The 20,326-nt window shown below is 56.4% G+C and overlaps 1 protein-coding gene across 3 annotated transcripts; it reads right to left on the bottom strand.

Annotated features, from left to right (window-relative positions):
* Positions 1–1,407: 1,407 nt before the first annotated feature.
* ENTPD6 (ectonucleoside triphosphate diphosphohydrolase 6) lies at positions 1,408–19,334 on the bottom strand. Of its 3 annotated transcripts, none has more exons than XM_043479640.1 (15): positions 19,160–19,334; positions 17,742–17,832; positions 14,565–14,888; positions 12,967–13,043; positions 12,091–12,234; positions 11,116–11,191; positions 10,419–10,454; positions 9,653–9,741; positions 8,808–8,887; positions 8,147–8,211; positions 6,647–6,748; positions 4,558–4,698; positions 3,705–3,761; positions 2,703–2,815; positions 1,408–2,610 (listed from the first exon to the last, which is right to left on the bottom strand). In XM_043479640.1, the coding sequence occupies exons 3-15, from the start codon at positions 14,854–14,856 to the stop codon at positions 2,512–2,514; spliced, it is 1,371 nt and encodes a 456-aa protein (XP_043335575.1). In that variant the 5' UTR covers positions 14,857–14,888; positions 17,742–17,832; positions 19,160–19,334; the 3' UTR covers positions 1,408–2,511. The 3 variants fall into 3 exon arrangements, with proteins under 3 accessions (XP_043335575.1, XP_043335574.1, XP_043335576.1); XM_043479639.1 differs by lacking the exons at positions 17,742–17,832; positions 19,160–19,334 and adding exons at positions 16,218–16,372; positions 17,261–17,421; XM_043479641.1 differs by lacking the exons at positions 17,742–17,832; positions 19,160–19,334 and adding an exon at positions 17,261–17,421.
* Between the last annotated feature and the right edge of the window lie 992 nt (positions 19,335–20,326).

Below are 20,326 nucleotides of genomic sequence, written 5' to 3'. Positions count from 1 at the left end.
TTCGCATGTTGCTGCCGTTGGGTCTGCAGTGTCAGGCTGGTGCACGCACGTGTGCAGGAGTGCAAGCTGGATAGCACGGGGTCTTGTCATACATACGGGGTGGCTACTCTGAGTGAGCGTGGGAAGGTGGGCGCAGGACCCATGGGGCAGGGCACGTGGGTGGGAACCTCTTGCCCGTGTGCATCACCCACAACGTGCTGGGATGTGCATTGTCTGGCTATTTTTGAAAAAACAAGAGCCTGCTTTATTATCACAAAGACAGTGAATGACTTGCATAGTCTGCTCGCTTAAAAATGTTCCATGACTTATTTGGGACTCTCTTGGGCGACGTCCAGTTGTTTACTTTTTCAGACGTGAGATCACCGACCTATAAATGGACCAAATCAATTTTCACTTTGGCCTTCACGCATTTTTGATTCCTGGCCTCTGGAGTCTGCACAGTAGCTAAGCTTCTAGCTATCGTGGAAGGAAGGGGCTGGGAGGCCCGCCAAGGTAGGGGTGCAGGATGCGGGGAGCCAGTTTTCATTTCCTTGTCAAGTGGATCCTCAGGCTTCAGTGCTGAGGTGGCTTTCTGTCTGGGGAAAGCATCTCCCCACTGTCTTTTCCTGCCGTGTCAAACGCAGACCTATACGTCTCCCAGCTCAAGGCTGACACTTTGGGGAACCCGCTGGGCAGAGGGCTGTTGGCTCTGGTTTTCAGCATCTGTGTCCTGATGGCCTGCCCCCAGCCCTCTGGAGGTGGGGATGTGGTAACCCCCACCTAGTCAGGCCCCCCGGGGGACGGTGCAGACTCCCCGTGTCTGTCCGGCAGGCTCAGGTGTTCTTGGGTTTCACACCTGTCTCTCTCTCCTGGTCCTGCACACTCAGAGGTCAGGGCTCCGTCCCTGCAGGCCTGACATGTGGGCTTATGCAGCAGTCATGCCACTCTGGACCCCTTCAGCCGTAGGGGTCTGAAGCCTACACCTTCAGCCGTAGGAAGGGTCTGTCTGGTCTTTGTCCTGGCTGTGACCCCCTTCTGCTGGTCCTTGATTAAAACCAGATCCTCACAAGACACACTGCAGCTGGAGGTCAGTGCCCGCTCCAGACCACTCGGCCCTGGAGGTGATGAGCCTGCAGATGTCACAGTCCAGAGGGGGGCTCTGCTCTGCTGGACCCCAGAAAAGCCTAGACCTCCACAGGCCCACCCCGGACAGGGGACACCAGGAGTTCCCTGTGGAGCCTCTGTGTGTCCTGCTGCTGCTGTCTCCCCAAGAGGCACTGACAGGACTTTAATCCTGCCATCACACATCACCCACGGGGGCAGGTTTTTGTTTCAACTTCGGTGAATGGGAACGTAAGGTGCCCAACGTGGGCGCTGGGGTGGAGGGACAGTGCTGATGCTCACCGAGAGGAATCAGAGGAGCAGAAACCCTGGAAAACCCTTTATTTCAAGTGGAACACATGAGGTTCAGCTTATTTCGAGAACTGTACATTCACCACAGGAGCAACTGTGGGCCTGGGGCCCACAGAGCCCTGTGTCCGGCTCGGCCAGCACCCCGCGAGTCCGTGGGGGCCGGGCCGCCAGAGGGTGGATCCGCGGCTGTGGCCGGGTGGACACTGCTTGGCGGCCAACGGCTCAGGCAGCGATACATCCAGTGGGCTCAGGACACAGCTTCTGTGCGAGCACTCAGCACCACACAGACGTCACCCTCTCACACACACACGCGCGCGGCTCAGAACACAGCTTCTGAACGAGTGCTTGGCACCACAGACGTCACACACAGACACACACACATACTCTTCACAGCAGCGCACACTCACATTCAGACACATACACGGCTCAGGACACAGCTTCTGCACGAGTGCTTGGCACCACACAGACGCCACACACAGACACACACACTCTTCACAGCAGTGCACACTCAGACACACACACACACACACCCATACACAGCTCAGGACACAGCTTCTGCGTGAGTGTTTGGCACCACACAGACGTCACACACAGACATACACACTCTTCACAGCAGCGCACATTCACATTCAGACTCCTCGGGGAGCCCAGGCAGGTGGGCCACGGAGAGACATCCCCTCCAGCCCTCCTCCCACACTCAGTGCCAACCCAGCAGCTGAGCCTGAGCCCCCTGAGGACGCGGCTTCTGGATGACATCACAGTCCACACCCCCGGGGATGCCAAGCCCACCGGTCCAGGGGGACGCCCGCTGGAGAGCAGCACAGAACAAGACTCCTGTCATAGGACGCGTGTCACGGCCGTCCCAGGCCTGAGATGGGACAGTGTGGATGGCAGCGGGGCCGCCCTGGCCTCAGTCTGTGCCCCCTGCCCCATCTGGACACCGTCCACCTGGAGCCAAAGCCTGGGCTGCGTTCCAGCGCACCCAGGGGCTGGCGTGTGTGGCCGTGGGGAGGAGGGTCCCGGCCGGCACCATGGCCCCCATCCTGCAAGTCAGGGTTCCCAAAGGGGCCTTCTTTCGCAGAGCCTGCGCTTCTGCAAGGACGGCCGGCAACTTGGCAGCTACGCGGCGGGGCTCTTGTGTCTCCTCAGGGAGTCGATGTAATGAAAAGTGGCGCCCAGAGCCCAGCTGGTCTCCACATTGTCGATCTTCCGGGTCAGCTTGAAGAGACCAGCGGGGAGAGGAGCACAGGTGTGGGAAAGGCAGGCACGTGCTCCTGAGGGGCAGGGAAGGGGCACCCCACGGTCCCTACCTTCAGCACTTTGTCCCCCGGGAAGCCGAGCTCCTGGAGCAGCAAGCTGACGTAGGTGAGGTCCAGGCACAGGAAGGGGCTGGGTGGCGGCCGGGTCTCCGCCGTCCGGCACACTGCGGGGGACACGGCTCCTGGGTGGGGGCTGGGCTCAGGCCGCCAGCTCCACCCACGCGGGGCACCACCCCCCAGGCCCTGCGCCACCCAGGGCCTCCCTGCTGGTCAGAGCCCAGCACCAGCAGGGACTCGAGGTCAGCCTGGGGTCCACCACCCACCCCGGCCCTGTCTCCACCTGGTGACCCCAGCCACCTCTCCTGGGTGTGGACCCCAACCTCCTGAGGGCTGGAAACACCCTTGAAGCTGGTGAGAGAGAGCAATCCACCCCTCTTCACGAGGACAAACCACCCACAGCCTCTGCTCAGAGCCTTCTCCCGCTGGTGTCCAGGAGACAAACCCAGAAGTGAGGAGGACGATGGAAAAGCAGCCTTTCTGGGGGCAGGGGGAGGGGAAGGAGGTCTTTTGATGGAGAAATACAGAGTTTAACTCCTTGGACCTGCAACTGGGAAAGGGACTCAGGGCGGAACCGCTGCAAGCGGCCTGCACATGTGCTGGTGGGGAGTGAGGAGGGAGGGGTGGGCAACCCGCCCCCGGCCACACCCCAGGGGGACGGATCTCGGTTCCCCCTCTTTGGGCTCTGCTGTGCAGGGGTCCCTGGCAACTGTGAATCTGCTGGGACACTTTGGGGGCTTGAGGTTACCCTAGCCAAACAGAATCAGAAAAAGTGAAATCAGGGGAGTCCATGCCTCACACCCCAGGACTAAAACCCCTGCCCCCACCACCCAGGCCACACAGGGCACAGCGGGCTGGGGTCCAGCCAGCTCGGGGGCCCCTCACACACTCACACCCCTGAAGGCTTGTCTGGGCAACAGGCAGGAGCTGAAGAGCAATTCCGGGGCCAGGGCCTGCCTCGAGCCCGGGACGGTGTCCTGCCTCCAGGCCACTCACCATACTTGGCCGCGACCTCGAAGTCCTTGACGACAAGGCTGCCTCCCTTCTCCGCATCTGTGGATGAGACCAAGCGCCCCGTTGGCACCAGGGCTGCGGAGCAGGTGGCACCGAGGCCCATGCACCCTGGGAGAGGGGTCCAGAGGTGGACGGCTGCGTGTCTGGGCATCGGAGAATGAGGACGACGTGCCCTGGCTCCAGCTGAGGGGAGCCTGCAGGCAGGGCAGCTGCTCAGATGCCCCAGAGAGAGGGACCTGGGCCCAGGGCCCACCTTCCCCTATCCCAGCCTCGTCCTGCTGGCCGTCGTCCACATGAGACCTGACAGCATAGCCAACCTGATGGCCTCTGTCTCTAGCGTGATTTTCTATGTACACTAATGTTTCATTTTCGCCATGGACAACGTTCTGACACCCTTAATCTATCTCATCAAAAGACATTTCCAGTCCTGACCCAGTGAAGCGACCTCATGACCCTCTCGAGACTTTTTAGTGGGTCTGACGTGCACCAGTCCCAGACTCCCAATGCCGTCTTCTGCCCTGATGGCACGCGTGGGTCGGGAAGGGGTCAGGGTGACACACATAAGCTCCTGAGGGTGGTCTGAGGAGTGGGTGCCAGCCTGGGTGCCAGCAGCTGAGGGTTTGAGAATCACAACAAGTGAGAGAATGAACCAACAGCCAGGAAGCCTTCTTGCACTAAGCGGCTCAGAGAACTGAATTATTTATAAAAGAGAGGCCTAGTACTCTCTACTCATGACAGGTCCCTGCCCTCCCACCACCCTGATGTGACTGACAGGCCCTCTGCCTGAGGTCCCACACCCCAGGCCCCTATATAGCAAACCCGGCTCCACCCTTACCTATGAGGCCCACATTTGCGGCAAGGTCGTAATAGTAGGAAAAGGCATAGAACTCCACGTCCTTCACTTCCTCCGTCTTGCGCACTTTGTTTCGAAGGATCTCGGACACTCGGCGGGCACACAGCTGGTAGAGGCTCCCCGCTGGGGTGAAGGGAAAGCAGACTCAGCAGTCACGGGGCTCTGGGCACCTGACCACGAGGCCCAAGGTGGCCACAACCTGGGGGTGCTCACCAGCAACCTTTCAGGGGCCACACGCTGGGGCCAGGTCAAGGGGAGAAACTGCGAGCACAAAGGTGGCCGGAAGGTGGCCCCGACCCTGAAGGCCAGCAGCCTCAGGCTGGGCTCCTGGTGCTGCCCTCATGCAGCCCAGTGGGTCCACCCCACGCTCGCCCTGCCTGCCCTGCGCTCAGCTCAAGTGTGCAGCGTCACATCCACTTCACCAGCCACCTGGGTGGGGCCTGCACCCCCTCCTGTCACAGAGGAGGGGGGCTGGGCCTCAGAGGCAGCTTGCCAAGCTCACGAGACTGGTCATGACACTTGCTCAGAAGTGTGACAAACACAGACTGAGTTAGTGGACGTGGATGGCCCACAGCCCATGCCCAGACCCATTTCTGATCTTGCCCCAGCCCTGCTCCACGTCTGATGGCACCTCCGTCCAGCTGCCCCGTGGTCCCTGAAGCCTCCCCCTCGCCCTCTGGATCTCATTTCCCTGCCTTCTCCCTGCTCTGACCCTCACACTGCCTCCTCCTTGCTCCTTAAATGCAGCAGCCAGCTCAGGGCCTTTGGTAAGCTGCCCCCCTCAGCTTGGAGCTCATTGCCCAGCACATCACGTCTTGTCTATTCATGCCATGAGGCCTTCCCTGGTTGTCCTTAAACCACGACCCCCCTTCCCAGTCCCCTCCTGTTTATTGCCGGATAATAAAGAATAGGAATTTGCTCTCCGTCCTTGGTCCCTGACACAGAGCTTGTAAAGACTTGTAAGGCCCTGAGTGGTGAGGGTGAGAGGGGTGTCCTGTTATTCTCAGTAAGCCCTAATTTTGTGCTAATGAGGTCACTCCCAGCGGGACCGTCGAGGGCTTCAGGATGGGGGCTGATGGTTAGAGGAGTCGGACATTCAGCACCCCCTGGAGGGCATGGGCAGAGGGCAGGAGACTGAGTCAGTCACCACCGGCCACTGAATTGATCAGTCCCTCTGCAAGAAGCCTCGTAAAACGCCTTCACGAAGGGGCTCAGAGAACTTCTGGGTTGGAGATGTGTGTGTGGGGGGGAGTACCCTTAGGCAGGGGGCTCCAGGCACCCTCCCCACACGCGTGCCTTGTGCCTCTTTCCCATTTGTTTCCCAGCTGTGTCCTTTAGAAGGAACCAGCGACAGGAACGTGTTTCCCAGAGATCTGTGATCCCTCCCAGCAAATTACTGGATTTGAGGACGGGGTCATGGGAACCCCTGATTTATAACAGGTCGGTCAGAGGAATGGGGGCCCAGCACTTGCAAAGGGTGTCTGAGTAGGGGGGCTCAACCTGAGGGGTCTCTGCCCTGACTCTGTAAGTGTCAGAACTGAGCTGAATCACAAGATACCCACTGGTGGCAGAGAGCTGGATGGGCAGGGGAAAACCCCACATTTGAGGTCAGAAGTGATGTCTATGGAAACAGTCCCATCAGTGGCATGTCCAGGTTGGACACGGTACCTCAGTAACCGTTTCAGAAGAAAACTCAGAGCACAGAGCAATGGGGCGCTGTGGGTGAGACAGGCCAAGGGCTCCTTGGCCTCTCCTGTCCTTGCTGGATCACGGGCCAGGGTGGCACGGTCCACAGCTGGGCTTGGCTGTCAGCTTGAGCCTGGGGGTCGTCCAGGCCCTTCCTCACTGGAGGCCTGCTAGGAAACCTGGCCTCTGGAGGAGCATCTGGTGGCAGACAGGGAGGCCCGTGCAGGGAGCCAGTGGGAGGCAGGAGCTCCAGAGCTGAGTTTATCTCACGGGCAAGTACAGGCCAGTCTGTGAAGGAGGCTGGACAGGCCCCCTGCTTCTCTCAGGTGCTGGGGGATAAGGGGCTGCTGTTGACCCTCCTGAGCCGCCCTCCTCCATGCCATACCTGTCTCCTGTCCGGCAATCCTGTACGTCACCTCAGCATGCTCCCACTCTCCTCTGAAACCGGCAGACAGACAAGGGCTGACCAGCTCCTGTCCGTCCTCAGCTGAAAGAAGAGAAGAGGTGAAGAGTGATGAGTCCCATGGAGGGCAGCCCACGGCACCAAGAGCCTCAGAGGGTCAAGGGAACATGCTTCCTTCCTGCCATGATGCTGGACCTCTGGGAGTACCCCAGGTCAGCAGCAGGGGGGCAGAAACCCCAGCAGAGCCATTCCCAGCTCACTGCCAAGGAGGGGCTTCGAGGTTGAGGTGATGGAGCAGAAACCCCAGCAGAGCCATTCCCAGCTCACTGCCAAGGAGGGGCTTCGAGGTTGAGGTGATGGAGCAGGGGATGGTACCCGAAGCGGGTACCTGCTCACCAGGAGCCTGTGCAGCTGGGCCCACAACTGGCAGAGGAAGGGCGGTGGCTGGCCTCCAGGACCCCAGCCCTCGGGGTCCTGCTGGCCTCCCACTGAGCGCGTCCCCATCCTTGCTGATTCTGGTCAGGGCCCTCCCGCACCAGCGGAACAGCCCCCACGGGACCCCAGGAACCTCAGCAGGGATGCCACTGCCTGTGAAGGCAGGAGATAACAAGGACTGTTGTCTGCAACCGCTCAGTCTGGTGTGTGGTCTGCTGAGTGACGACAGCTCATAAGGCAGGAGGTGCCATCACACTTCGGGGAGAAACATGGCTCCCCCGCTGCTCTGATGGGGCGCAGGAGGGGTGCAGGAGGGACAGGACCCCAAGGCTGGGGCAGACGGGTGAGTGGGTGCCTGCCATCCTCCGCTGACTAACGGATGTTTTCTAGACCAGAACGAGGCTGCAGGTGTTTGTGAGACACGGACACGGTTTTGATTTGCAACAAAGGGGACACTGTTAGAAGTTTAAATGGCAGGATCTGAAATAAAAGTGCTGAAGCGGGACGTGTGTGAAAGAGGACTCCAGAGGAACACGCATGGGCTTGTGCATGTCTGACCAAGGCCTCTGGGGGGACAGGCTGAGGTGGCCTCAGAGCAGAGCCCTGGCCTGCCTTGGGTACACGGTTCCCTAAATATCCCAGGAGCTCAAGCCCCTGCCGGCAACGTCTGGCTTGTCTGAGCCAAGTGCGTCAGAATGGGACAGCATACAGAGGGCCTGGGAGCAGACACAGGCTTTGTCCCCAGATGCCACACCTGGAGGAAGGTCAGGCCACTTCCAAGTTCCCTCCAGTGCAGGAGAACACAGGGCATGACCTCAGGAGCTGCCCCATGGTAAATCCTGATAAACAAGCCGATGCTGATGGTGTTGTTTCTTAGGTTCCTAAGACATTCTCCCTTAGTGATTCAGAAACCACTTCACTAGCCATCTTTCTTTAAAAAGTAACTGGGGAGGTCCTCAGGGGCCCCCAGCAAGGTCTACGGGCACACTCTCCGAGGCTCCCAAATCCTGTTGGCCAGAAGGGCTCTGGACACTGCACCCCACTCACCAGGCTTCCCCTCCTCGCCTCCCAGGACTGCCAGTCTCGCCGACATCAAGCCAAGCCCCAGGTAGCTGTGGAGAGAGTGCCCTGGTGAGGAGAGGCCGCCCGGAGGTCCAGGTGCCGCTCTGCATGCGCCTGGGACTGTCCACTGGACCCAAGGCGCCAGGGGGGCCGGGGCTGGGCAGGGCAGCGGCCTCCTGCTTTTCCCAGGAGCTCCTCGGCTCAACAAGCCAAGACCCTTCCTTGGTGGAGCTCAATCAGGAGCTGTGGACACCGCAGAGAGTGACAGGCAGGCCTCCACCTTCATGGTGCGGACAGGCCTCGTGGAAAGAAGCTACTTAAGGTGCCAGTGGCAAGAAGGTGACCCAGAAAACCCCTGCACAATCCATGGGCTCTTCCCCACTTCCCCAAAAGCCTCTTCCGAGGCAGAAGAGAACACATACAAAAGAAGAAGTACTGCAGGTGAATTTTAAAAGGAGGAAAAGGGAAGAGGAAGGGGGAGGGCGTGGGCTCAGGGGGAGGGGGAGGGCAGGAGGAGGGGGAGGCCGCAGAGCGGTCCACGGCAGGGTCCGGGGACTGAATCTGTGGACGGTGCTCTGGTCACTCCCCAGGGGAGGCCTGCGGTGGAAAGCTGAGCCCTTGTCCACCCTCAGTCCTGAGGACGCACCTGTAGGAGTAGAGTCTGTAGGTCCTGTTAAACACCTGGAGGGACGTGAGGAAGCTGGGCGGCGAGGCCTGAAGGGTGCCCTGGGAAGAACACAGGATTAGCGCTCCTTTCCTGCTGGCCTTTCTAGAAAACCATCCCCCACCTCCCTCAATTCATTTGAGAGAACAGGGATATGCACAGATGTATTCAATTAGCTTTTCATCAAATCACAAGCCATGAAACCGCTTAGACCAAGCAATGAAGCACTTGGATTTTTCCTTTTTTGGGGGTTTGATCTCAGCTCCCTGACCAGGGGTGGAACCCTCGTCCCCGGCAGTGGAAGCGTGGAGTCTTAACACTGGACTGCTTGGGAAGTCCCATGTCTCCCCTCTTTTTGAGTGATATTTATCCATTCTGAGAAATATGGCCCAACCAGAACAGTTTTGAGTGTATTTAAGGCTCTTCCATTAAAACTAAAAAAATAAAATAAAAATAAAAAGTGGTGGATCAGGAAAGTACTTTTTAAAAACACCATGCAATCTTAACTGGAAATGTGTCCATCCTGAAAAGGATTATGACCCTGTCCCATATGAGTCAGACTGATGGCCCCTCCCTGGAAGCCCTTGGGGGGCAGGGAGGAACCCACCCCACGCTCTCTGCCCAAAGGGCTCCAGGTAGTATCTGCTGATAGTTTATCACCCCAGCAAAGAGCAAATTCCTATGTTTTTTTCTAGGCAGAGTTAAAATCAAACTAAGCAGGATTCACTGTGTGTGATGACCCTCAGGAGGGAAGCTGAGCTCACAGGTCTCCAGGGGGCTATGGCTCCCCAACAAGGCAGGCAGCTTTGGGGGTGGGGGCTGGTTACCTCGAGTCTCGGGAGGAAGGTGATCTGGGTGGACCCCCCGCCCAGGTCCAGCATGCCCACGCTGCCCCTCCCGGAGGTCTTCAGGCTGCCTGCAGCACCGGAAGTAAAATCCACACGGCAATGACAGTTAATAAACAGAACAGCAAAAAAAGAAAAAAGGGGGAGGTCAGAAGCTAGGCCCTTCCGTGGAAAGAACAACAAGACAGAAGAGGCTGCAGCCACTTAAAAATCTCCATGTTTGGGGGAGGGCAGGAAGAGCAGCTGCCTGTTGGGGCCTTCATCTGAGCTTTCACCTGGGCTCTGGGCCTGCCCCTGGCACGGCTCTCCACTCCCGGGTGACAGAGCCTGCAGGCAACTTCCCTCCCTCTCGTCCGGTGTCAGACACGCAGGGCGTGTCCATAATTACCACAAAGGGACAGAAACCCACATCCAGAGAGTCATCTGAGAAAAATGACTCCTGTTTCCAAGGACCTATGTTCCTGGTCCCTGGTCTTCCTCCAGCGGGACTTCAATTATAAGCTAATCGGCACTTGCCTCACGTTCGACATTGCCTGGGGTGACTCAGGGCTTCTCTCAGGAATGAGGATGGTGCTGCCGCAGGCCACAACCACCCCCCGTACCTGCATCCACAAACTCGGGGCCCGCCCCACGCTGGGGTCAGTAACACTGCAAAACCCTGGGGGGTTATTTTAAAGAGCAGAAATGAGGCTCCTGCTCTCAAGACCAGGGTCTGTGAACAGTGCGCTCTGTGATGAAGGGAACCCACCTGTTAAGAAGTTCACGGTGATCCACGCAGAAACACCTGCAGGATAGGGTCACAAAGGGCACCTGAATCACCTGAGAGGCTATAATTACAGCACCGGGGGCTCAGGGGCACGAGGAGACCATTTCCCCACTACTCTCAGCCTCTGGATTGGCTATGGGAACAGGCGTCACTCAGAGCCAACAGCGGCTTCTAGCAGACTGCTCTAAAAGACACCACACTAAAAGCTGGAATGCTTGGCCAAATGTCCTATCCCGCGCTCCCACTCTTTATTAACTGCCTCTTTTCAGAAGAGAAGGGACGAGAACCAAATGTTCTCTTTCCTTCCACCCACACAAACTCTTAAGGTCACATTTAGAGTCGGGGCTGGTAAGGAACCTTATTAAGCGATGCTCTTGGAAATAAGGCAACAGCAATGTACTCACACAGCAACTGGGGATTCTCTCTAAATGTTCTAAGAAGAGAGGATTTGTTTTCAGGACTCTGATCTGTGCCAGGCTGGCAGCCAGTCACGAGGAGAACCTAACACTGGCCCCAAAAAGGAGGCTCTGAGACGGTCAGACTGTGGACAGGGGGGTGGGGCAGGGCTGTCACTCCGGTGTCTATGCCTCCGGCCAGGGAAGGCTTCAGCGAGATGCTGACGGCAGGGCTGCATGCAGCCCGCCTTGAGGGATGGACTCGTGGCACTTTCAGTAACTACCTTCGTCTGTCCCGTTCATGATGGAAACACAGTCGTCCCCCACCAGGAATGGCGACGCCTCAAACACTTCTTTGACCTAAGTGTAAAGAAAGACGCGTCTTTAACCTTGAGAGTCTAAACTCCCAGACCCCAGTCACTGCCCCGCGTTAGGACAGGACAGGAGGGGTGGCAGGAAGCCCCATGGGGCAGATCCCAGCCCTGGGCCCCCACGCAGACTGGCAGGCATGTGCCCAGGGGATGGCCTGGCACAGGGGAGGTGGACGCTGGGAGCAGCTGCATTAGGCTGTAGCTCCTTCTCCATGTTTTAGCCGTAACAGATAAACAGAAACATCAGTATGTCTGCACTTGTGTCCCACAATCTGACTTGAGCGCATGAAGGTAGTTTCTATAAAGGGACCTTGACAGGCTTGCAACAACGTCATTTAGTAGCTGACAGGTGCAGAAACAGCTTGGAGCAGGACCATTTTGCTGAGAACACTTTCCCTGATTCCTGATGGTTAAGACTTCTACAAGCCCCTGTCAAAGACAGGCTCCAGGGCCACCTTCGGGAGGTGTAGCGCCTGGGTACATGCCAACAGCTTCCTGAGCTGTCCCATCTGAGCGTCAGACCAAGAGAGGGGCCTGCGCTTCCTGCGAGGGTGACCAGCTTGAGCCGAAATTTCAAGAATTCAGGTCCCACTGCCTCAGACACACAGCAAGTCCTTGGATGGAAGGAAGCCCTTCAAACATATTATTTTTCACACAAACTTGTTCTTTTTATAAAACAGGTTCATTCCAGAAAACATGAATGGCTTTAAACATCTTGAGGAAGAAAGCATCATTCATCCACAAGCCCTCCACCTAAGGTGACACTGTGAATATGTTGACATGTTTCCTTCCTGTGAGACCTTCTCCAGGGCCCTGCTTGGACGTGGATGGATGCTCCACGGTCTCAGTTATCATCAGCCAACCCTTGGGGGAAATGGAGGTGCTCACCTTCCGCAGCAACTTCTGAGCCTTTTCTCCTGGCAACAGGCGCAGACCAGCTGTGGCCTTGAGGACCAAGGGGGTGGCCTTCCAGAAGTCAAAAGGGATGTCCTGTTTGGCCACGTCCAGTAGCTCCTGGATCCCCGGCGTGCTCTGTGGACGTGGTGGGTAAAGCAGGGTTGGTCTACCCGCAGCGTGGTCATGGTTGCTCCCCACCCTTTAGGCTTTAAATATCTGTAAATGTATTTTTTCCTGATTTTACAAATTGACAGAAACAGTGACTCAAGTGGAGCTGGCGGGGGCATGGGGTGGACCGGGGTTCTACACTCCGGCCCGGCCACCTCGGGCAGTGCCAGGTGAGCTGCAAGGCCTCGGCACACCATGAGAGAATTCCAGGGTCCCTTATGGCCCTAAAATCCACGAAGAGCGACACCAAAGATTCACCTGCACCTGCTGGTATGCTGAGCGCCACACACTGGACCAGGGCCCATGTGTGTGTGTCTGTGTATATACACGTGTGGGGCGGTGTGTGGTTGCGTGTATGTGTATATATATATGGTGTGTGTGGCTGTATATATGGTGTGGTATATGTATGTGGTGTGTGTATACACGTGTGGGGTAGTGTGTGGTTGTGTATGTGTGTATGTGTCTGTGCATATACACATGTGGGGTAGTGTGGTTGTATGTGTGTGTGTATATGTATGCTGTGTGTCACTGTATACCAGTGTCCTCCATAGACCCCCTACACTATGGAGCATCCCAGGTGAGCACAGCAGAGATGCTGCCCTGGGTGGACCACTCTGCATCTGAGAGGAAGGGAGTCACTGTAATAAGGCTACAAAAGACAAACTTGATGAACAAAGAGACAAGAGAGAAAACTATTACCTTTTCAACGTCATCAGCATAAGCAGAAAGACCTGGCTTCAGTGCCTTGAAGGTTTCATGGGTCAAGGTGGGAGTTTCTAAAGGAAAATCATATTTTATACAAGGTACAAGTGTGAATATAAACACAAATCCAGGAATCTCTACAACTATGATGAGCCACACTTTTAAGGCAGACATCTGAAAACAGACCTTCGCTGTTTCTTGTCTAAACTCTGCCTCTTTAGTCTGGCTAAATGAGGAATATTATACTTAGTGTTTCAGCTAGAACTTTTCCTCTTAAAAAAAAATGAACCTTATTTATTTACTTAGGCCACACTACAAGGCATGTGGGATCTTAGTTCCCCAACCAGGGATTGAACCCCTGTCCCCTGCATTGGAAGCATAGAGTCCAATGCATGCTTAACCACTGGACCACCAGGGAATCCCCCAAATCAACTTTTCTGAGGTATAATTTACATACAAAAAACCTATCCATTTAAAGTGGTTAAAGTTTAACACAGTTAATTCTTGCTGATTCAACAAGCAGAGGAGCAGGGCAAATGATTTCAAACTAGAAAAGTAAAATAATTTTCTTGATTCTAGCATGAACACATTACAGGTTCTAAAGAATATTTCATTCTTTTTAAAAAATTCAGTGTCTTAAATTCTCACGTGCTTACACCAGGGGAGAGTGTTCCCAGGCATGCCGAAGCAGAGCAGTGTTGTCAAAATACAGACACAAGGAAAGGTCAGGGACAAACTTTTTGTAACGGCATCTCTCCAAAGAAACCACACTGGAACATGGCTACTAAAGGGTTATACGCTGACACGTGTTGCCTTAAACTTAGCTTCAAATCAATTCTGGAGGTAGGCAAAGTCCAGCATACAAACATTTAACTATTGTTAACAAGTTTAAAAATAAAGCAGATGAAAAGTGGAAAAATGTGCCACAAGAGCCTTGCAGGGGCCTCCTGAAGGCGCCCAGCACCTCCAGGTCAGCTAAACGCATAGAAGGGTCAGCACAGAAGCAGAGAAGAGGGACCCCAGATGTGAGAACGGACTCCCCAAGGTGGGGGGGACTGGGCAACACTGTGGGTTTCCCCATGGGAGAATAAAGCAGGTAAAGATGCCCAGCTCTACCCTCATCCCTCCCCAGCCCCCACCTGGGAAGCAGGCCCCTGGGTGATGGCCACAGTTCCCCTTTCACTGAGGCCATGGCCATCGGCACCCCCTTGCTGTCTAGCCCCAGTGGGCAGCTCCGTGTCTTTGCTCATGTACCTGACTTTCTTGAACTCTCGGCTCCCACGGGCCTAAACCTGGGGCTACCAGCTGCCTTGAACTCAGCCCATGTGACTTCTGGCCTAAGTCATGGTCCCAGCCACCAACCCGCTGGGGACGCTGGGAGGGGACAGGACACCCCCACACCCTCTGAGATCTCAGCTGCCCTTAGCTGGTCACCAGACACCAGTGTGAGTGAGGACATCGGGGACTCCCGAGAACCAGCCCTGTCGACAAGCTCCCCGGGGAGTCCCGGGCAGGAGGTCCGGTCCACCCCGAGGGCCTGTGCACTGCTGTGAAATGGAGGGCAGGGGATGCGGTTGGGGCTTTCTGCCCAGTACCTCCAGGCTGCCGGCTGAACTGGAAGACGTGCACACGGGTGCCGGTGCTGCCCGCGTCAAACATGATGCCGTAGGAGACCTCAGGTCCGTGGGTGCCTGGCCCCGGGGGACTGTGGGCCTGCTGGCCCCTCCGGCCCCCCGTGGCCGCCTCGGGGATGCCGAGGAAGGCCTGGGTGGCGGAGGCCCAGTGCCACTTGATGTAGGCGACGTAGATGAACAGGCACACGAACAGCCCCAGCGGGTACGCCACCTTCGTCATCCTCAGGTTCCCATTGTTTGGTATTTTTCTCATTTCCTCGTGTGTGGAAGATGGTGCTAGAGCAGCTGGTGGGAGGGAGAGGGGCAGGAAAAACACGCTAGGCTGTGAGGTTCCAGGGCCAGTGGGAAATTCCTGTGTTCAGGGACAAAATCTGCTCAACCACAATTCTTTCCACAGGGACTTCCCTCGCGGTCCAGTGGCTAAGACGCTGCGCTCCCAATGTGGGGGAGCCCAGGTTCGATCCTCGGTCAGGGAACTAGAATCCACATGCCGTAACTAAGACCTGGTACAGCCAAATAAATAATAATCAATAAATATTAATTCCCTCCCCACCGATCTGCATTTTTCCTGTGAAATCAGAAGCTTCATTTGCTTCTCAGAATGATTCTGGAAGGTGGGATCCCCATGGAACAGAAGAGGAACTGAGATTTGTAAAGACTAGACAACCTGTCCAAGACCGTCCATCGTTCCTGCTGGTGCCGACCAGGGCCACAGCCCCCAGGCCCATGGTGCCCTCCAGGGGCTGGTCCAGGCAGATGGCTCTAGACTTGGTGCTATTTTAAAAGCCAAGTGCACACGGTGTCCCTGGACTTTTCAAGGGAACAGACATATATCCAGTTCATTCTCCCCAGTCTCACTTTTCCTCCCACGTTGGTAATTTACTTTCCAAAGGTTTAAACTCTGGTCCCTTAGGGACTGCTGCGGCTGCTGCTGCCAAGTCGCTTCAGTCGTGTCCAACTCTGTGTGACTCCATAGATGGCAACCCACCAGGCTCCCCCGTCCCTGAGATTCTCCAGGCAAGAACACTGGAGTGGGTTGCCATTTCCTTTTCCAATGCATGAAAGTGAAAAGTGAAAGTGAAGTCACTTAGTCGTGTCCGACTCTTACCGACCCCATGGACTGCAGCCCACCCAGGCTCCTCCGTCTATGGGATTTTCCAGGCAAGAGTCCTGGAGTGGGTTGCCACTGCCTTCTCCTTGGGGACTCCAGAGCCATACAAGATCAGAGAAACAGCTCGTTCTGGGAGTTTCATAGCAGATACCCCCTTTCATTCACTTGCATGTTCCTGCCGAGAAGGAAATCACACCCATGAGCTTTCAAAGCCCCTGACAAATTGATTCGGCCCCACTATTTTTGGTTCAGCGCACCTCAAAATGGAGGCCTTTGCTCAATGGAGGCACCAGGCGGGAACCAGAGGCTCAGAGGATGAGAAGGGAGGCACCTGGTTGTCTGGGCTCCCCCTGTCCTCAGGGACGTCCGCCATCTGTCCACCTTCACTGTCAGTTGTGGGAGGTGGAGTGGACACCCCAGGGGAGGGAAGACAGCAGTGCTGGCTGGGTGGGAAGCAGGGTGCATGCCCATGGGTGAGCCCCTGGTCAGGGAGCTGGTCTCACCTGTAAGTGGTGGGGCTTGGTGCTCAGGACACAAAAGACAGTGTGGGAGGAGGGCTGGAGAACAGCATGACTGCACTTTCCGGGGAGGGGGAGTGGAGGCCAGGTCTGGACAGCAGGGAGCAATCTTGGGTGGATTCATGATAACCCCAGGCTGTCTGGGGGAGGACAGACAAAACAGTAGGGGATCTAGTCCTTCAGCCACACCTGGATGCCCGCAGCCCCTGGAGCATGGCCCAAATCTTGGGGGTCCCTGTGCCCCTGCTGGGGGGGCCTGCCTGGAGGCCTGGGGATGGAGGGGAGATAGCACACCCCTCCCTGAGCTTCTGCAGCTGGGATCCAGGCTCCTTGGTGCTCTCCCCGCCCACTCTCAAGCAAGCTGCGGTTCCTTTGTGCCTTCCTGCCCTCTGGAGAGAAGGTTCCTCTCTGGAAGCAGGGACCAGCCCACTCATCCTAATTTCCCGACCACGACACAAGGCCAGAAACCAGCAGCTGCTCAGCCAACACCTGCAGGTGAGGAAGGCTAGCTGATGACGCAGCAATTCACCGGGAGGCATGGAGGATGCTTCAGGACCCCGGTGATGGCCATCTGAGATGGGAATATTTCGGCAGGATATGGCAGTGACCAGGTTTTCCACATGTGGAGTTTGAAATGATGGCAGGACTCCATTTGGACACAGAATTGAGCCTTGTGAGAGATTCTAGGTTTGGGGTTGGTACTTGAGCAGCCATCCCCCAGCAGCCAGCTCCACCCAGGAACAGGCCTTTTCAGAGGCTTCCTGTTTTTAGGTTACAGTAACCCAAAGTTTCCCATGGCTAAGTGATCTCTGAAAAAGGTACTTACAGTGAAAGTTCTAAAGCAGCTATTTCCAAGGATAGTTAGCAAGGACACAGAAGCAAAACTAACATCTTACAACTCTGAAAGTGTTTTACTTTTACATAATCAGTTTTTTGGTTTTTTTTTAAGATAAGAAGGGATTTATTAGAATGCAACTTGTGAAGCTTATAAGCGGGTGGGCGAGAAATGCCATGCCCTGAGAACTTACTGGGCTACAGTTTTCTAATCAAAGGAAAAGTGGGAAGGCGGAGAACTTCCTGGTCTTTCTTGAGTAGATGTGATGCTTCCATCATCAGTTCCTCCTTCAGGTTGGGCAGGGGAGCTTTCTTGTCCCTACACGGTCAGGCTAGGTCCAGAAATTATTGTTTTTCTCTGTGTGCAGAGAGCATGTCGTAGGGATAATTAACTTACTGAGCTCACTGTTTTATAGTTTATGAGCAAATTTCATCATGTCCTATGTTAGCCTGAGAGCCATAATACACATAATCAGATTAACAAGTAGAATATTACATTTTGAGGCAAAGGCTGCTCTTAATTAAATTTGTCTACCCATTTTAAAAACACCACTTTAAACACGCTATGAATATATCCTGTTACCAGAGCCCACAGTGCGGGCACCTATATACCACATGATGACTGATTTCCATACAACAGGACCAATGCCCAGGAATGTCTGTAAACAGACTTGCCTGGGATCACACGGCTGGCACACCGCAAGGCCGAGGAGCTTCAGGCTTCTGAATCCAAATCAAACGTGCTTCATTCATCACTTCCCTGTCCCTGTGAATACAAGACTACTTCAGATGACCAAAAAACATGTGAAGTTACATACATAATCATTAAAGTTACAGGGGGCATCCCAGGTGGCTCAGTGGTAAAGAATCCACCTGCCAATGCAGGAGACGAGGGTTCGATGATCTCTGGGTGGGGAAAATCCTCTGGAGGAGGAAATGGCAACCTACTCCAGTGTTCTTGCCTGGAAAAATCCCATGGACAGAGAAGCCTGGTGGGCTGCAGGCCATGGGGTCGCAAAGGGTTAGACATGACTGAGCACAATCATTCAAGTTACACAGCAAGTTCAGGGTGGCATAAACAGAGGTCAAACAGAGCATAACTCTGAGGGGGACCGAGCCAGGAACAGCCATGTCCCTGAGGCTGGAGCCTAAAAGCCAGTTTCATTCCTTGGGGTAAGGGGCTTGTCCAGAGCTAAGACAGTCGCAGGAGGGGTGGGTCACATTTCGGTGACACTACCGACACCTCTCCAGAGGATCGCCAAAGAAAATAATTTTCATTCAGTTTTGCTCTTTAAAGGAGAGTCTAGAACAGCGCTGTTAAGGCAAGGTGGTGGGGAATGAGGACTCGGCCGGTGGTGCGGCAGGATGTAGCTGCACAAAGGCAAACAGAGGTTTGGCTGAGCTAACCTGTCTCCCAGTTGGCTACGGCAGTGGGGTGGGGCTGCCTCCCCCCGTCCTAGGTCAGAGAGGAGAGTCTCGTTGTGGAGCAGCGGCAGTGATGTCCCGCCCCACCCCCCGGGCAAGCTTTCTAGGAGCTGGGGACCGGCAGGTCGGCTCGCGAAATACAAGCTCTATCCGATTTAGATCTGTAGGCCAGTTTCTTCAAGGGTAAAGTCCCCCAAAGGACCGTGCGCGCAAATGACTGCCCAGATGCTGAAAACCTATCCAAAAATTACAGCGCATAACCAAACACGAATCCCCCTGGTAGGTGTCAATAGGCTTTCCTCCCCTGCTGATCAGGACCCTGTAGGGTCTTCTGCGCCCGGGCTGGGAGCGGGTCGGCAGATGCCGGCTTAATGAATGAGGCAGACTCCGGGCTCCCCGGGGTGGACACCCGGGCGGTCTTGTCCAGCCCCGTGCCAGAACACAGACTGCGGCCCCCAGACATCAGCGGAGCCCTGGGTGCCAGTGACCCTGAGGCCACCTCCAGGCGCTACCGCCCGGAGACGGGAGTAGCCGGGCTCCGGGTTTGCACCCCGGAGGCTCCAGATCTGCCCCGTCCCCCGGGGCGAAGCGCACAGTGCCCGGAGAGGGGGGGGAGGGGGCGGGGAACGTGCATCCGCACCCCGGGGCCGGCGGGACCCGCCGCTTACCCTTCAGCGCCCTGCGCCCCACCCGCGGAGCGGAGTGCTGGTCCCCGGGGAGCTCGCAGGCCTCCGAGGCCGCTTCCCCGCGGTCCTGCCACACCGGTGTCGGCACGGCCTCCACCCCCGGCGTCCGCGGGCAGTGGACCCGGGAGCCTCGGCCCCGCCCCCTTGTGCCCCGCGTCAGCCCAGTGCGCAGGCGCAGCGTGGCGGCGGGGGGCGGGGCGGCAAAGTACGCAGGCGCAGCATGGAGGCGGGGGCGGGGGCGGGGGCGGGGGCGGGGGCGGCCCAGCGCGCAGGCGCCGTGGTCCCGGCTGGTGTAGTCCTGGATGGTGCGGTCTCGGTTGTGTGGCTCCATCTCCTAGCTCTCCTCCGCGGCATGGCGGAGCAGGCCTGCGTCTTGCTTGGCGGGTGTCAGCCCTGCAGTCTCACAACCTTGGCCAGCGTTGGAAGTTTTGATTTTTCTCGGGTTCCCCCCCACGACATCTAAAGTCCCTCTTTTCCCTTAAGGTAATTCACAGTAGAAAATGCCACCACGACAGGCCAGGCAGTGCCGTGGCCCCCATGTTCTTGTCTCTTCCTGGAAGCGGCCCCGGTTCCCTGCTCCTGGTCAGGGCAGTCGTTCACGCAGCCCTGTTTCCTCAGGGTCCTGCTGGCAGGGCTGCCCACGTGTCCCCTCGGCCACAGCCTCCTCTCTTGGCCACAGTGCGGCCGGCCTTCCAGCATCTCTTACTGTGGATGCGCCCACGTGACAGACGGCACCCGGCCAATGGGGTGTCGGTGCGCCCCTTGCAGACCTGGTCCTGGGAGAATTTGGTGGTTCCTGAATCCCGGGGTCTTCCTGAGTTTGTTGTTGAGACATGGGCAGTTGAGAGTGAGTGGGTGCTGACAGTTGGATGTAGGTACAAAAGTACTGAGGCCAGGCGTGGGCAAGGGGGTGGTTTCCTCACTGCCAGCACCTGGTGGGACACTGGCCTCATTTACCAGGTTGTGTGGCTTAACACTGACTCTGTTTGATCAGCTCCACCTTGGGCTCACACTGCTACCGCTTCCCTGTTCTGGGTGACTTAACTTTAGCTGGCTCACAAGTAACGAATGCCAGCCAGGTAAGCTCCCATCAGTGTTTTGCCAGGCCTTCAACTGCTGTGAACCCTGGAAGAGCGCCTTTTGTGTAGA

The sequence above is a fragment of the Cervus canadensis genome, chromosome 10 (assembly GCF_019320065.1).
Source record: "Cervus canadensis isolate Bull #8, Minnesota chromosome 10, ASM1932006v1, whole genome shotgun sequence".
Classification (NCBI taxonomy): domain Eukaryota; kingdom Metazoa; phylum Chordata; class Mammalia; order Artiodactyla; family Cervidae; genus Cervus; species Cervus canadensis.
This window is presented reverse-complemented; position numbering and strand designations above follow the sequence as displayed.